This window comes from Canis lupus, chromosome 33 (genome assembly GCF_003254725.2).
Source record: "Canis lupus dingo isolate Sandy chromosome 33, ASM325472v2, whole genome shotgun sequence".
Classification (NCBI taxonomy): domain Eukaryota; kingdom Metazoa; phylum Chordata; class Mammalia; order Carnivora; family Canidae; genus Canis; species Canis lupus.
In genome coordinates this window covers 30,261,389-30,279,266 of record NC_064275.1, presented here as the reverse complement: position 1 = coordinate 30,279,266, position 17,878 = coordinate 30,261,389, and the positions used below count along the sequence as shown (strand labels likewise).

General features: G+C 33.9%; 1 protein-coding gene across 30 annotated transcripts in view; it reads left to right on the top strand.

Annotated features, from left to right (window-relative positions):
* The window catches only part of DLG1 (discs large MAGUK scaffold protein 1), a 236,889-nt gene that overhangs the window by 178,402 nt on the left and 40,609 nt on the right, over positions 1-17,878 (top strand). For all 30 annotated transcript variants that reach the window (XM_049105598.1, XM_025473488.3, XM_049105596.1 and 27 more), the window contains 2 exons: positions 445-547; positions 16,112-16,226. In XM_049105598.1, coding sequence (XP_048961555.1) covers positions 445-547; positions 16,112-16,226 — 218 coding nt within the window. The remainder of the gene's footprint in view (positions 1-444; positions 548-16,111; positions 16,227-17,878) is intronic.

Sequence of the window (17,878 nt, the reverse complement as noted above, 5' to 3'; positions counted from 1 at the left end):
AAATACTTGCCTTCTTGTTACTCCAAAAGAATGGGACCTTAGTTTGAGAATTGGAACTGAAATGAGTAGTAGGAGTGAAAGTAAGGCAGAAGTCAAAAGGATGCTGCATACAAAATGAAAAACCCTCCATTGCTTGAGTTTCTAGTGAAATGAACTAGAAATGAGTTTCTAGTGAATGAGTTATGTATGAAATAATGACATTTATTGAGATTTCATGTTATCAAATTAAGGTATTTTTCCCAAGAGATTGGTAGAGGACTTCCCAGAAAACCTAGAAGAAAATGTTTCGGCATTGCTGACTTGATGTTAAGCAAAGTACTCTTCGTGAATAAAATTGCTTTCATTGATAGTAATTTTATCTGTGCTTCTCAGAATGTAGGCTATTGTGGTTTCTAATCAGTGTGAATAATTTCTTTGAAATTTAAGATTTGATTTGATTTACAGGTAAACAGTGTTGACCTCAGAACTGCCAGCCATGAGCAAGCAGCAGCTGCTTTAAAAAATGCTGGCCAAGCTGTCACGATTGTTGCACAGTATCGGCCTGAAGGTAGTAAAATTCTTTATTGTTTATTTCAGTTTTTAGAATTCTTCCTTTTAATAATGTTTAACTTTCCAAGCTTAACTTTTTTTATATTTTGATCTCTTTTATTAATGTAGCATTTGTTTAGTCTGAACCTATAGTTCACTACCCATGTCAAAGTGTGGTCAGTAGGCTATAGGAATTTGAGTATTTCACTGTTATTGGGTTAATTTTCAAGTGTTTATTTTTTAAAATCTGTCCTCTAATCAAACACATATCCGTGTTATTAACTCAGTGATCCCAAAGGATCATAAAAACCATATGCAATGATAGGTAGCATTGCCAAAGAAAATTATGTCATCCCCTTTTCTGACTTTTGAATTAGATTATATTGTTTATATCAAGATTTAAGATATGTTTTTAATAGCCCTTGTTGCTGTTTAAAATAAAGAGAGAAAAATACAAGTTTGGAATGTAATATGTTTCTAGATAATGAAGTATCGTGGACGTGACCTAAGTTCCTAGGGAAAGAAAGTGGTAATGGAAAATTTGAGGTCATGCCATGTTTAAATGTATGTAAAACTCTAGTGTACATCAACATAACCACTTCTCCAGTAAAACCTCAGTGGAATTTTAAAAGCTTAAACACCCAGAAGAATACATAGCATAGCAGGTAATGTTCACAAACAACAAGGTGAAGAAGGAAGGGATGATGTGACTAAAGGAGTCAGTGAAATAATTTCTGATTTAGCAACTGTTAATATTTATTTTTTTCTTAGGTCAGGATTTATTTTTGTAACAAAACCAAATAAATTTTTTTGGCTAATCAAAGTAGCATATATGGCTTTCCTTGCTATTTCATAATATGTATTGTTGTTAACCTCAGCATTTTAGGTCCATTAACTGGACAGAGATAAATCCATTTACATAATAGATAAGTTCCAAATAAATTCACACTAACCAAACAGAGACTAATATATGAAATCAGAATGTCAATTTTTTAATTCAGTGAAAAACAAAACCTCCATTGGGACCACACATGCCTTTAATCTTCTGGCCAGCACATTCTTGCCCTATAGGTATACTATATGGAAGCCAAGTTATCAATATGTACTAAGATACTGGCTTCCCAGTGTAATAGAAGGCCTCTCATTTATATATGTGCATAAGGAATCTAGACTATTTAGGTATGTTCAAAGGTAAGTCAATATCTGGCCTCAGAAAACATATAAAAGCAACAAGGAAAATAAAATATACATGCTCTTCTGATACAACTCCACCTCACATTAAGCCCCCTTGACAACAAAATATAGGCAAAAGCTTGCTTATGCAACTTGAGATCCAGCAGAAGCTACATAGAAAGAGAGAAGAGTAAAAACATGGAATGCTGAGAATTCTCAGTGGTGGCAGAACTTAGAAAACGACAGAAAATTACTCACTCTAAAGGTGAGGAACTTTTTTTGAGGTATAAAAACCTCATCCTTTGGTTTTGGCAAGCTTCATGGGAATTGGAGTGAACATGCTAAAACAGAAGCCCATCCTTGATGTGGTTTGGTTTAGAGAAGAAGAGTAGTTTTGGAGTAAAGGAATATGTCTTAATACAAGTATCAGATAATGTGACAGTCCTTTGGTTTCAAAGGCCATGAAGATACTGTGCTTCCATCCTTCCTGCACCCCTTAACTTTCTAGTTCAGCTACCATAGCTGGTCCAGCAAAATCCACTTATTCAGTACTAAGCAGTTAAAAAGTAACTGTCCCTGCATTCATACAAAGATATTAATAAGAACCGGTGAAAACAAACAGCAAAACTTAGCAACACATAAAAGTTAGTTACATACACACACAAAAAGCATTGGCATAGATGAGATAAAAATTTGATCTTAATGTTTTCAACAAGTAATGCATTCATTTCTTTGAGAGAAGACCACTAAATAGAAGTGTAAGAACTGTATGGAAAAATGGCTTCACAACCCAAGAGATTGATTTTGAGATAGCAAAACCCAAGAAAGAAGAAGAAAGTAATTTCTTAAATTGAGCTCAAAGACAAAGAGACACTGCAGAAAAATCAATAGAGGATACAGGAGGAAAAATAAAATGAAACAAATAAGGAGATTTTTAAAAGATTAGAAAATATTAGGCAATGGAAGACAGGCAAGGATATATATGAAATATATACATAATTAGACTTTCTAAACAAAATTTTGTAAAGAAGAGAATAAATGCTTGAAATTATATGTTCAAGAAAACTTTACTGAATTAAAAGGAAGTGAATCAACACGATAGAAAATTGATTCAAAATCATCTAAATTCAGACATTCTATTTAATGTTTATCAAGAAAGAATCTTCTGAGACCCAGGTGAAAATACTGAGTTGTATTTAATAAGGAGTTAAAAATTGATGGAAAGAAGAGCTATGCTCTGATGTTTGGTAAGCATAGACCAGAACCAGGATAGTTAACTTTACCATTTTTTTATGTTTAGCACCTTTTAACTAAGCCTAACTTCTATCTGTCTGCACTAGATATACTTGGCCATTGATGGTTGGGAAGGGTGGACTACTGTTTTCCTTGAATAGTTATTGATTGGGCCCAAGAATCTTCCTTTTAGATTATCTTTTTCTGTGCTTGTACTCTAGTCTTCTTCTCTTTTCTTTTTTGTGATTTCTATATGAAATCTATATGAAGCTTCTATATGAAGCTTTCTGATTGATATTTTAGTTGATACTTTTTCTTCAGTTGTAATTAAAATTTAAACTGTTCTCTTGATGGAGCCATTCTTTTATCAAGGAGATTTTGCATTCTACTTTGATTATTCAAGTAGCTACTGTTCAGTTGGTGTTTCTCTTTCTAGGCTAGACCCTTATGTTAGTTACTCTTATAGATGTGGAGTTTTTTTTTTCTGAATATCTCCTGAGTGCCAAACTTACTATTATCTTATTTGATGTCACCAGCTGTATTTCTCTATGGTGTTTGCAATTGAGCATGCCTGAAACAATTATTTTACCATTTCAGTCCATGACACTTCCACTGATTCTTAAGCCAGAAGCCTCAAGGTCTTCCTTGACCTCCCTTTCCTTTCTGATCTCTGTGTCAACTAGTTACTTCCCTAGCCAAACCACTATCCTCTCTTACCTAAACTATTCTAATAGCCTCTAACAAGTTCTTTCTTGATTTTCTCCAATCCTTTCCCTGCTCATTAAGCAAAATGATCTTTTTAAATACAAAGTTTGTGTGTCATTGTGTCATTTCCCATTTAAAACATTTTCATTGAACTCTGAATAAAATCTAAACCCTTTAATAGGACCTGCAAAGAAGGCACTGTGTGACTGAGCACATCAAAACACGTGTGATCACTGCATGCCCTCTATTCCTTCCTTTTCTTCTTAGGCTCTAACAGTACGGGTCTTCTTTCAGACCCTTTATCGCATCATATACTATCCTAATTCTCGGATCATCCTGTACTTTCTTAGAGTCTTCTTTTTCCCTGTTCTTTGTATGGCTGGCTCTTTCTCATGGTTCTATTTCTGATAGCACTGCAGTATTTTTCTTATAACACTTAACACAGTTTATAATTCTATGTTTAGGTGCCTGTTTGTTTATTATTTATTTAAAGCTTGCTCTAGAGCCTTATTAAATATGTAGCTGTATCTCTACATACAGATAATGAGATAGACTAATAACAAAGCTAGTAATAGGATTCAGTCCTCTATCTATTACCTTCAAAATCTAAATACTTTTCACTGGGAATATTTTAGTGAGTGCTTAGTCTGGCAGTGTTGACATTTACTGTATTCTTTTAACATAGCTATGGTACTGTTGCCTGATAAAAACAAGGTAAGTACCGATAGAGCACAGAAGGCAGCCTTTGCCTTAGGAATTCAAGGAGAAGTACTTTATGTTGCCAACATGAGAAAAGAGATCATAAAGTAGGATTGGGGTTTAACTGGCAATCTAAAGAATGGATAGGATTTAGATGGGCAGAGAAGAAATGACATCATAGATTAAAAAAAAAAAGAAGACCAAAAATAGGAGTTAAAATTTAAAACTTTTGGGTACTTTGAAAGCACCTGTCTCCTCCTTGTTGTATTGCTTCTTATACGTTTGTTTATAAGGCAGTAATGGTATAGTTTTATGTTTCATTTTATTATTATGTATTTTTAATAAATGTATTTTTGTTGTACAGCACTTTATAAAAATATATATTCCACATCATCAATGTGTAACTGCTATGAAGGCCAAAGATATAAGTTGAAGGCTCAGATTTCTCTCTTACTGACCATTTTAAGAAGTATAAAGTAACACTGATAATCATTCATCTCTCTGTAGTTAGTATCTTCACTTTACTAATGATGAATCCCTTGGGATTCTCTGCCTCACTGATAGTCTGACATACATGTATTCATACAAGCAGACAAAGAGCAAAGAGGTAAGCTTTTGGTAGGAGTAAGTTTTTATCTTTCAGAATCTATAGCTCTAATCAAACACAGGCCCTGGAATTACTCTGCTTGTTTTTGACTCCATATTCAGAAGTTACAATATTTTGGCAAATAGTTCCTGATCTGTCAAGAACTTCCTATGAGTTAAGTAATAGAATATAATAGAAAAAAATTGTATGCCAAATATGGTGCTAGCCATAGTTACATTGTTACATTTATGAACTCTTTTAATTCCCATGAAGCCTATAAGGTAGGCACTGTTTATCTCCATTTTACATTACAGATGAGTAAACAAAGGCACAAAAAGTTTAAGTAATAATGGCAGTTACACAGCTATTAAGTGGTTAAGATTTATTCTAGCCTCTTTGTAGAAGAGGAAAAACTTGGCTCTCTAACCTTTTAGTTTCACTTGCTGGGGCCTGCAGCTTAAACTGACAGAAGACAGATTCACATGAGAAAGGATTTATTTTATATGCCTAGGAGGAGCCAGCAAAAGAAGGTAGGGCTCATTCGTGGCTTATATACCTAACTTAGTATGGAGAAAAGAGTGGAAAGAAAAACCTTCTACGGTATAAACAAATAGATTTTTAGAAGAAAGTTTGTGATAATGTTTGTCTGTATACCTAAGAGTAGTCTTTCCATCTCAAAGCCATAGTACTCTCCAGGAGAAGGGATTTATGACTGCCTTACTTCCCAAAGTTGCTTCTTTTGTTTAGATAAGGGAAGCTCCAGGAAAGCTTTTTTGTTTTTATTATTATTATTATTATTATTATTATTATTATTATTCGTTGAATCTCTAATGTCTTCAGTTTAAAATAATCTTTATGACAACTCTGGGTTCCAGGTGGGTCCTCACATCCTGAAAAGCCCTAACCTCAAATACTCTATCTTGTTGTTCCTCAAGTGTACTAGTACTATATCAGTTTTCAGACCTTTAATCTATATTTTTGGTTAAAAAAATAATTGATTATATTGCAATGACACTATTAAAGGAAAAAGAGATAAAAATAATTAAACTTAACATGAAACTTACTTTTTCTTTCCTATTGGTTGTCTTAATTTTTTTTTCTGCAAGAAAAAAACATTTCTTGAAGTTTATATTATTCCTAATTTTTAAATGGCTAAAACGAAATCTAGAAAAATTGAGAGGTTTAGTTAGAGCCACTTGTCTGAATTCCAAAGCTTTAATTTAAATCTCAACTGCAGGGGATCCCTGGGGGGCGCAGTGGTTTGGCACCTGCCTTCGGTCCCGGGCGTGATCCTGGAGTCCCGGGATCAAGTCCCACATCAGGCTCCCTGCATGGAGCCTGCTTCTCCTTCTGCCTGTGTCTCTGCGCCTCTCTCTCTCTCTCTCTCTCTCTCTCGAATAAATAAGTAAAATCTTTAAAAAATAAAATAAAATAAATCTCAACTGCATAAATCAGCCAATCTCAACTGCAGAAGTAGAGTTTTAATCCCAGCTTCCTCATTTTATTTCCCTTATTCCTTCTGGTAACAACCAAAGAAAGTCGAAGTACAGACTAAATGGAAAGGTTTTATTGTGGACCAGTGGCATTTCTTTGTAAAAAAGCATTTGTCATCTCTTATAGTGATTTCCTATAGTGGCTTCCTAATTAAGTTTTGTTTTAGTGTCTTACTTTCCTTCCTATATCTTTCTACTACCTAAGCAGCCTGCTTTCTTACTCAAAACAGTTCCCTTTTTCTTTCTTTAAATCAGTCCTATCTATTCTCTGAGAGGTACTGCTCTCAGATGTTAAGTTCTATATTTAATTAATATATTTCATTATAGAGTTTTTAAATTAAATAAACTCATTAATGAGTTTTATATTTCATAGTTGGGATTGGAAGTTTCAAAGAGATTGGGGGAGGTACAATTTATTTCCACTCTCTTCCCCTAATTTCTTCCATCTTTTCACTTCTGGCAGGGTCAAAACAAAGATTAGAAGTTGAAAAGGGGGGGGATCCCTGGGTAGCGCAGGGGTTTAGCGCCTGCCTTTGGCCCAGGGTGTGATCCTGGAGACCGGGGATCGAATCCCATGTCGGGCTCCCGGTGCATGGAGCCTGCTTCTCCCTCTGCCTGTGTCTCTGCCTCTCTCTCTCTCTCTCTCTCTATCATAAATAAATAAAAATTAAAAAAAAAAAAGAAGTTGAAAAGGGGAATAAAATGCAGACAATCATCTATTAAACATTATCTTCTCCTCTTATAAGCATATATATTATTTAACCTGTAGCCAGCAGTTCAGAGACTTCCCTAAATATATTTGATGACAAAGTTCGGAAATTCTGGAATATTGAATAGAGAAAACTTTCTGTGTAACATTTCAACTCTCTCCCAGTGGTAGCTTTCCTAGACTAAGTTGTGATGTGATTTTAATAGTAAGTAAAGAAGATCTGAATAAAGTAAACACAGTACTAAATTTGAGACACAAATTTAAGAAATTAACAAAATTGACTTAATACTCCAGTATCTTAAATGTTGAATATCTGAGACTTTAACTGCTACTTGTAATAGCTTAGTTACTTCTTAGGAAAGAGTATTCTTTACTATAAAAAAAAAAGAATGTGGGGGAAAAAAATGTGTTCTTTTTACAGAAGGTTTTTAAATTTCTAAAATGTATAATGTTTTAAGTCATTAGAACTCTCATTAATTCAACTGGCAAAATCACTGAAAACAACTAGTAATGCTGTATGAAATATAATGAACAAGAGCTGTTAAGTCAGTAAGGGATTATCAAGCAAAAGTGAAGGAAAACTAGGAACTCAGCTAAAGAAGCACAGACATCGCATTTGTATAAGAGCTGTGATACAATGGCTTACAAGAGCCAAATTGTCAGATTTTCGGGAATTGTGCAAAGTAGTTGTTAAACAGAGTCATTATTAAAAATGAAATTATGGGGCAGCCCCAGTGGCGCAGCAGTTTAGCGCCACCTGCGGCCCGGGGTGTGATCCTGGAGACCGGGATCAAATCCCACGTCGGGCTCCCTGCATGGAGCCTGCTTCTCCCTCTGCCTCTCTCTCTCTCTCTCTCTCTCTCAATAAAATTTTTTTTAAAAATCCTTAAAAATGAAATTATGGAGAACCTGGCTGGCTTGGGAGAGCACGTTAACTCTTGATCTCAGTGTTGTTAAGTCAAGCCCCACATTGGGTGTAGAAATTACTTAAAAAATAAAAGTTTTAAAATGAATGAATGACTGAGTAAATGTACAAATTAGATATTTAAAAGATTAGAATAAGGGCACCTGGATGGCTCAGTGGTTGAGCATCTGCCTTTGTCTCAGGTTGTGATCCCTAGGTCCTGGGATGGAGTCCTGCATCAGGCTCCCCACAGGGAGCCTACTTCTCCCTCTTCCTATGTCTCTGCCTCTCTCTCTCTCTGTGTCTCTCATGAATAAATAAAATCTTTTAAAATTTTTTAAAAAGATTAAAATATTAAAAACAAAAGTATAAATATTGAAAACTTACCATTTCCTAATCATTTTCTAGGACAATCACTAAACTAATGGATTAATAGAGCAGTGGGACAAATAGAAAATTAAAAATAGGATAGTAGATTTAAAGTTGAATTGCCCAGAACTACCGCCTCCCCTATTTCCAGGAAAAAAAAAAAAAAAAAATGGATAGCAAAACCAAAATTTATTAACAGATCTCTGACAAAACTAGATAAAAGGATATCCCCATGAGCCCCAAATACAAGCAAATATAAACAAGTTCTCAACAGCTGTGAGACCCTATATTACCAGGATCTGTACAAGGGGAAGCAGCACAAGAAGCCCAAAAGCCAGTCAGTACTCACTAGAAAAGGCAGTGCCCAATTTGAGAACAGCACCTACAATTGTAAGGGTTTTTGCACAATCTACATTTTAAGCACAGGGGATCTACAGTAAGGTATAAGAGAGATGGAACAGTCTGGGCCCTCCAACACAATTAACCAATGATAGCTCCATTTCAGTACAAAACCCCAAATCAAGGGAAAACTTCTAAGAATAAAATCCAGATTCAGGAGTATAAGGATAATAGAGCCAAAGGAAACAGAAGGTACAGACAAGTAGGAGGAAAATACACCACTAGGAAATCTCAGTGTGAGATAGTATCTTTGAACATTTGTCCGAAACAACAAATGAGGGAACTCCAGACCTGTGAAGACAGAAAAGGCATCCTGATCCAAAATAGGCTTATCTAAAAGTTCAGAAAAACTGAGTCACCTGGGTGGCTCAGTCAGTTAAGCATCTGCCTTCAACTCAGGTCATGATCTCAGGGTCCTGGACTCCAGCCCCATGTTGGGCTCTCTGCTCAGTAGGGGTCTACTTCTCCCTTTCCTTCTGCCCTTCCCCCCCCCCTTGTGCATCCATGCTTGTGTGCTGTCTCTCAAATAAAATATTAAAAAAAATTTTTTTTCAGGAAAACTAATTTCACGTAAAAATTAACAACAGAAACAGACAATTGAATCCAATTGTAATCTGTTGGAGGGCAGCCCAGGTGGCTTAGTGGTTTAGCGCCACCTTCAGCTGGGGTGTGATCCTGGAGACCAGGGATCGAGTCCCATGTCAGGTTCCCTGCATGGAGCCTGCTTCTCCCTCTGCCTGTGTCTCTCTCTCTGTCTCTCTCTCTGTCTCTCATGAATAAATAAATAAAATCTTAAAAATATATATATAAAAGCATGCTAAAAAAAAAAAAGAAAGAAATCTGTTTGAAATATGAAAATAAGGATCAGAATAACATCTCCACAGTGAAAGTATGCCAGAAAAACATGCCCATGAAATAAATGAAAAGTGTAACCTTAAGTATGGAGTATTTGAAAGAACAATGTAAATGAGTTGATAAAATTTTGAAAATTATTAAAAATAAAAATGTTATTTCAAAAATTAAGTTTAACAAAGAGGAGCATGATATTTCCTTAAAGTAAGTAGGTAAAAATGAGGATATTTTTTAAAATCAAAAATAAGAGCTCCTTACCTTCCATATCCTGATCAACTTAGTCATAAAAGCCATTAGTTGGAGTATAGTAGGGTAGTTATCTGCATTACAGATTTGGGAGTTTGGAGACAGCTATGGTGACCCATTAGGACTTAATCATGAAGAGAGGACTTCTGTGTGGGGTATTGCTCTGGTGTGAGGAGTCAGAGTCTGAGCAGAGTGAGGAGGTAACACATGAGACTGGTTAAAGCCCAGTCAAGGTAGTAGAGACAGAAGACTCCTTACATACAGAGAGTGATCCAATGAATACATATATGCTGAAGGTAATGTTATCTGTAATTTTCATTTTTAGAATAGTGCTAAATATGGAAAGGGAGAAAACTTAAATATAAACCTATATTAGATTAGAATTGGAGAAATTGGTATAAGCATGTTTTCAATTTATATAAACATAACTATAGTTATAAATGTGTGTCTATTTTACGTGTGTGTGTATAAAATTCTCTAGCCCTATGCAGTGAGAGAGCCTGCGACCAATAGCAGTGAGTACACCTAACACTCAGATCTTGGCCTCTAAATACTCTTCCCCAAGGCTGTTTGGATTAATGGCCAGTTCCAGGGGTGGGACAAGGAAACTACTAGAATTACTCTGTAATATTCTGTGCCAGAGAGCAAAGAAATGCTCGAGGAATGATGGAGATATGTCAAAAGGACAGAATACGGGCAGCCCTGGTGGCGCAGCGGTTTAGCGCCGCCTGCAACCTGGGGTGTGATCCTGGAGACCCAGGATCGGGTCCCGCATTGGGCTTCCTGCATGGAGCCTGCTTCTCCCTCTGCCTGTGTCTCTGCCTCTCTCTCGCTCTCTCTGAATGAATAAATAAATAAATCTTTAAAAAAAAAAAAAAAAAAAAAAGGACAGAATACCCAGTTTGAAAGTGTTCACACTGGCTAAATTGAGCAATAATTTGAGGTTATACTGTACTAAGTAAACTTTGAAATCATGAGTCTTTACTAATAAAAAAAATAGAATTAGCTGGAGGTTTGATGAGAATGGAGGAAGTGTATATGATTTCAGTGACTTGTCATTTGCAAAGGGAAAAAGTAATTTCACAGAGAATCAAGTGCTAAAAGTTGATAACATTAGTAATGAGACAAAAAAGAATTGTAAACTACCTGCTAGAGTGCAGTGGGGAGAACATAACATCTCTTCCATGATTCCTGCCAGATTTGCATAACCAGAATCTAGTCATGTGGAAACATCAGACAAACCTAAAGTGCGAGACAGTCTACAAAATAATTGACCTGTAATCTTCAATAGTATCAAGATTACAAAGCCAAGGGAAGACTGAGGAACTGCTGTGTCTGAAGGAAACTAAAGAGATACGACAACTAAATGCTCATATGCTCAGATATGACAACTCATGGTTTCAAACTAGGCCCTTCTGGGCAGTCCGGGTGGCTCAGCAGTTTAGCACCACCTTCAGCCTGGGGTGTGATCCTGGAGACCCAGGATCGAGTCCCACGTCGGGCTCCCTGCATGGAGCCTGCTTCTCCCTCTGCTTGTGTCTCTGCATCTCTCTGTCTCTCATGAATAAATAAATAAAATCTTTAAAAAAAATAGCCCCCTTTGAGGCACAGCGCATTCATCATTGGGGAAACTTTAGTGGGGTGTGGGCATTAGATGTATTAATGTTACTTTTTTATTTTGATGGCTTTGTTGTTAATATAAGAAAATTTCCATTATTTATAGGAAATACATAGTATTTCCTATAAAGTATTCAAGGGTGATGAGACATCAGGGAGGCAAGTTACTCTCAAAATGTATTAATTTTTAAAAGCAGGGAATTAAGAAAGATATGAGAATGACAGATAAAGTAGGCAAAGAATATTCAACATATATGCAGAAGTCTCATAGGAAAAAACTAAAACAAAGCATATAGGACAAATACTAACAATGTAAAAACAAGAAAACCTTCCTAAAATTAAATAAAAAACAAACTATATATCAAAAAGATATTCTATATACCTAAGATGATAACCAGCACTGAGAAATATTCTCATAAAATTATTGGAATTACAAGAAAAATACACACATCCTGCTCTCCAACCTCCAGCAAGCTCCTCAGCCTCTCTGCTCTTCCTTTTCTGCTGAGTTCCAATCCCTGGGATGCTTTCCATCTCCCTTCTCCCAGGACTGGTCTGTCCTGTTCCATCTGTTCAGGACAGCAATGAAACTGAAAACAAATTGGGAACAAACCAAAAATTGTATGGCAGCTTTCAATTTCTATCACTCATTTTTAACTTCACAAATAAATAATAAAAATCTCAAAATAAAAAAACAAAAATTTCAGTGGAATTCCAGGCCAAAGGTTTAAAAAAAAAAAAAGCTCTTTAAAGGAAAGAAAATGAGATAGTTATTAGAATTTCATCAGCAATAGCTTATAGGAAACAGTGGGAGTCAACATACTCAAAGAATCAAAGAAATTGAATAGAATAGACTCTCACATATAAAGGCGGAAGTCAAATGTATAAATAACAGATTGATATTCAGTGATAATTGTTCATATAAACACTCTGAGAAGAAAATAAATTTCAGACACCCAGAATGATAGAGATGCTGATCTCTAAGGACTAGTGCTAGCAATTAATATAGTTGTAAGGAAGAGAGTATATGATATGAAAAGACTGTATGCTTTGATAGTTTGGATACAGTACAATTATCAGAAAATGGGGAAAATTTGGAGATGCTATGAAAATAACATAAGCTTTCTAATTACTTTAAAGTTTTAACTGTATATAAAAGGATATTTCAGTTTAGCTCTGAGAGATTGCTCATGGTGAAGGGGGCAAAAGCTAAACAAAAGGTTACCATTAGAAGAATAAACTTCCCTAATTTTATATTTATGTATTTATTTTTGAAAGTGTATAAAATTTATTTAAATCTGTTTTATGAAATATCTGAATATTTTATAAGAACAAAATATTAATGTTTGAAATTACTTAATACATTTATAAAATGTATTTATATAATTCCTTGTTTTAGGAATTAATGTATTTTTAAATTTAGGAAGGCTTCTTCTTTTGTATTTGTGTGTGTAAACAAATGAAATAGACTGCATAGCAAGAGTATGTTCTAGTTACTATTGTTTCATAACTTGTCCAAAGCTTAGTGTATCAAAACAGTAACCATGTTATGGATTCTGTAGATGAGGAATTCAGTCACGGTTTTGTCTGGTTGGTCTTTGTGGCATAGACTGATGTCACTTAATGGGATTCAGCTACTGGATGAGGGTCCAAAATGGGTTTACTCCTTTTGTCTTGAGCCTCGGTGATAACTGGCTAGAAATTTGGGCTCAGAACACCATCATGGGACCTCTGCAGCATGGTGCTATGAGGGTTCTCAGACTTTTTCCATATTATCTGTCTTCCCCCAGGTCAAGCAAGCATCCCTAAAGAAACAGGCAAAAGATTTATGGCCTTTTCTAATCTTATTTTGAAAGTCACATTTAATCATTTCTACCATATTCGTTTGCTTGTGAGTCATAAGGCCACCCCAAATTCAAGGAGAGGGTGATTAGACTGCACCCTCCTGATGGGGGAATGTCAAGGCCACATAGTACAAGAACATGTGGGATACAAGCACATATCTTTGGAGAATAGAACTGAGATCAAACAACTTCAGTCATATCAAAAGTTATCTTAATTGTTCAAAGGAAACAATTTTCAAATTTACTGATAAACCAGAATCTGACTCTTTACCATATTTTGTTGTAAGTAAGAGATAATGGTTTAATGCAGAAGAACTATACAGCTATTAAAAAAGAGTGAGAGGCATCTATATATGCTACTATATACAGTGTCCTTACTATTAGTAAGACTACTGCTATACTTACTGTTAAGTAAAATAAGCATATTGGAAGAAATGTGTAGGTTACTGTTTAAGAAAGGAGCCGTATGTGTATGTATGTGTGAATAAGAAATGTATATATAATTACATATTACACATATTGTGTGTAAATATATTTGCATATACATGTGTATCTGCTTCTGTTACTTAAAATGGAAGAAAAAAACTTTTCTTTTTTCTTTTTTCTTTTTTTTTTTTTTTTTTTTTAGAAGGAGGAGGCAGAGGAGGGTTTGGAGGGCCAGAGGGAAAAAGAATCTTAAGGAGACTCCCATGTTCAGCAGAGATCCCAGTGCAGGGTTTGATCTCATAACCTGGAGATCATGACATGAGCCAAAATCAAGAGTTGAATTCCCAGCCAGCTGAGCCACCCAGGCACTCCTGGAAGAATAAACCTTTCTGTAAATGTCTATATATAATGAAGACAGAGTAGGGTAGGAGAGAACTAGAAGCTAAACTTTTTTAATATCTTTATTTTACAGATATGACCTTGGAACTATTTTACCTACCTATTAAAAACAATGAAAAACTTAAAAAGCAACCCCTAGAAATTGAAGGTGGAAATAAATAAGAACAATGAACGTAAATATTATATCCAGTTTGCAACAGTAATACCTAGGGAGAAGCTACTCTGAGTAATTTAGCCATTAAGCTGTTTGTTTATATATATATATATATATCTCCCTACTGGACCATGCTCTAAATAAGATAATAAGTAGGGAAAGTAATATCTCCCTACTGGACCATGCTCTAAATAAGATAATAAGTAGGGAAAGTAAATAGCTGTTTTCAATAATGATGTCATGGTCTTAGTTGTTGTTATTTTAAGGCTGCTGTGAGTGTAATATTGGATAAAATGAAGTCACCATCCAGTACTCTGTTATTCCTAGTGTCTTGGGAACTAGGATAATTCTTATGCAATAAAGCACATACAGATATAAGAGAGAATAGACTAAGTGTTAATTAGAAGAACCAGTATAAATAAGGGCACCTGGCTGGCTCAGGCAGAGGAGCATGCGACTCCTGATCCCAGGGTTGTCAGTTCAAGCTCCACCTTGGGTATAGAAATTACTTAAATAAATAAAACTTTAAAAAAAGAACTAGTATAAACTAGTTCAGAGTTCACTTTATATTTTTATCTATATCTCCATCAATCTGTCTATATCTTAGCTGTGTCTACACAAACCAAAGTTTGCCATGAATTGTTAATTGTTGAATTATAATGGATACATTATACAGTCTATAACGTTTATATTTTATTTTATTTTTTTTTTACGTTTATATTTTAATTTCTACTATATTTTAAAGGATGATAAAATAGCATTTTATTATATATTAATGTGAGCTTTTAAATGTTTTTGAGTTTTTGATGAATTGTTGATTCAGTTAATCTTAGTATCCACAAAACAAACTTGGTGACTATGGTGAAAGGAAGAATAACTCCACAGTAATCATACTTATTCTTACTCTATAAGAGTATACAAACTATGCAAACTCCCAAGCAAGGTATTTGCTCTTGCTATAAAACCAGTTTTACAAGAAAATCTCATGAGATCTACCCAAATTTCTAGAAAATAATTTGCTTATTACAAATAGAGAAGAAGATATAAGAGTGTTAAGTGTGTAATTGCAATGTATTTGAAAAAGTGTTTAAGGTTTTACTAATACTTAGTAGTTTTTATTATGATGTAGTTTTTAAAATAGTTCATCTTCCAAATCATACTTGTTTTTACATAAAAACAATCCTAAAATGTCTATTCAAATTACTTTGTGTCTTATTTTGGCATTTTGAAAATTTATAAATTATAAAATGAGTTGAAGTAAATTTAATTTTTTAATTTTTATGGTATGTTTTTGCTATATTATTGACTACACACAAATTCTGTGTTTAAGCACATAGAAGTAATGATTTCCTCAAGGGGAAAAAGGCAGTAAACAAAGCATTGGTTACAAATCATTATAGAATTGTTCTTTTTAAGTATAAAAATTAAAATTATGAGTTTTAATTTTTTAAAGTTACAGTTAAATCGACAGTAATACGAGATTGATATTAGTATTTGATGAATGAAAGTTGTCTTTTAATTGATTAAATGTGATAAGAACTTTAAAATAGCATATGAGAAAATTCTAATTCAGCCAATTCTAACTTACAGTACATTCAGAAAATTGTTAATTTTTTTTTTGAAATTTGCATTTTGGCCAAAATCTTATACAGGTTTTACTCTTTTAAGGTTCTAACCACATTTAATCAAATATAAGATAGCTAACATATTTAATACTTTAATTTCAAGTAACTTATTTTTTAGATTGTAAATATAAATTTTTTTTTCCCATCTAGAATACAGTCGTTTTGAAGCCAAAATACATGACTTACGGGAGCAGATGATGAATAGTAGCATTAGTTCAGGATCAGGTTCTCTTCGAACTAGCCAGAAGCGATCCCTCTATGTCAGGTAAATTTTTTTACTTCTAACTATGACAGTCCTTTTATGCATGCAAGAAGTCTTCACATATTTTACTATGACTTAGTTTTAATATAGAAAAATACGTTGCAGGGGCTCCTGACTATACTCCATTGCACTGGCTCAGTCACTGGAGCATGCAACCCCTGATCTTGGGGTTGTGAGTTTGAACCCCGTGTTGGATATAGAGATTGTTTAAAAATAAAATTTTTAAAAAAGAAAAATATATCACATACCAAGGAAACATTATTTTATGATTCATTTCCTATATGTGTCTTTCAAGAGTTGAAATGTTATTATTATTGTATTAATGAAAGTTATACAACCCCTTGAATAATAGTGAGTGACTATACTGTAGTTTGGTATGTCATAACATCCAATACTTACTTTTATTCTTTATAATGTTCTCTGAGTAATTATGATTAGATTTCTATGGCAATTTCCATAATAGCAAAGAGAACCTATGTAAATAATAGTTTAAAATGTGAATAGCCTCAGTAAATAACACAAATTCAGGAAATTTCTGCATGTATTTTTTTTTTTAAGTACTTGGGAGAAGACAAGCATGTTATTTTTCTATAATAGATTAATGTGATAGCATAAATCTAATAATAGTAAACAGATACCATTAGTACATAAACTGTTCTTTTTTACTTCACTGGCTAATAGGACTTAATACAGATGACCAACTTGTATTCTGTTTACTTTTTTTTTAGCTGAGCTTTTATTCAGTACTTTATTATACCATTATTTTAATTTTAGTTGATGACTACAGGTAATCTGTACCATTCTTCATTATTTTTTCATTCCTTCTGATCCTATTGGGGAACATTTCCTTGTGTATTTTATCTATTCTTCTGATTGGATGTGTTTCATAAAATAGACACATATCCCATATATGTTTGTATATGTGTATAAAAATATCTCTACAAACAAGGAGTGTATTTATTTACATATGACATTATATTGACATTGTCTCAAATAATACTATTCTGTGATATATAATAAAAGGAAACTTCTATCACTTTCTTCACTTGTTCTTTTCCTACCCCTTTCATTCCTTCTGCCCTAGCAATGTTCTGGGAATCCTCAGTGTATCAGATTTTTCTCTCCTTCCACCAATTCTTGCAATATTTATTAAATTCTTCAGTTCCAGAGTCCTTAAAATATTTTATGTGATTTTGATATCCACAGAAAAAGGAAAAACTTTTTTTTTTCATTTTCTTCTTGTCGGTATTTTCTAATCTTAGTATAATTAGGTGTTGCCTTTAATAAGTGATTCATTAAAAACTTATAAAGCCATAAAAATCAAAACATTAGGTTGTATTTGTTTTAGGTACATTTAATGAATCATCTTTCCTTTTTGTTTTTTTCCTTTTTGTTATTTTTTAAAGAAGTAAATATTTTTGCAAATTATATATTATCAAAAAACTTAATGAAAATAGCTGTCACCTCTCAAGAATCCCCAATTTCATTTTCTGAAAATAATCATCCTCCATTTTCTTAGCATACCCCCTTGCTTTCCCTCCACGTTTCTAAATGTGCATATATTGCTGCTTTCAGTTTACCAATTTTGGACATTATGGACTTAACTGCCATAGTACATAACTTTCTCTTTCCATTCTGCCTCTTCCTCTATCACT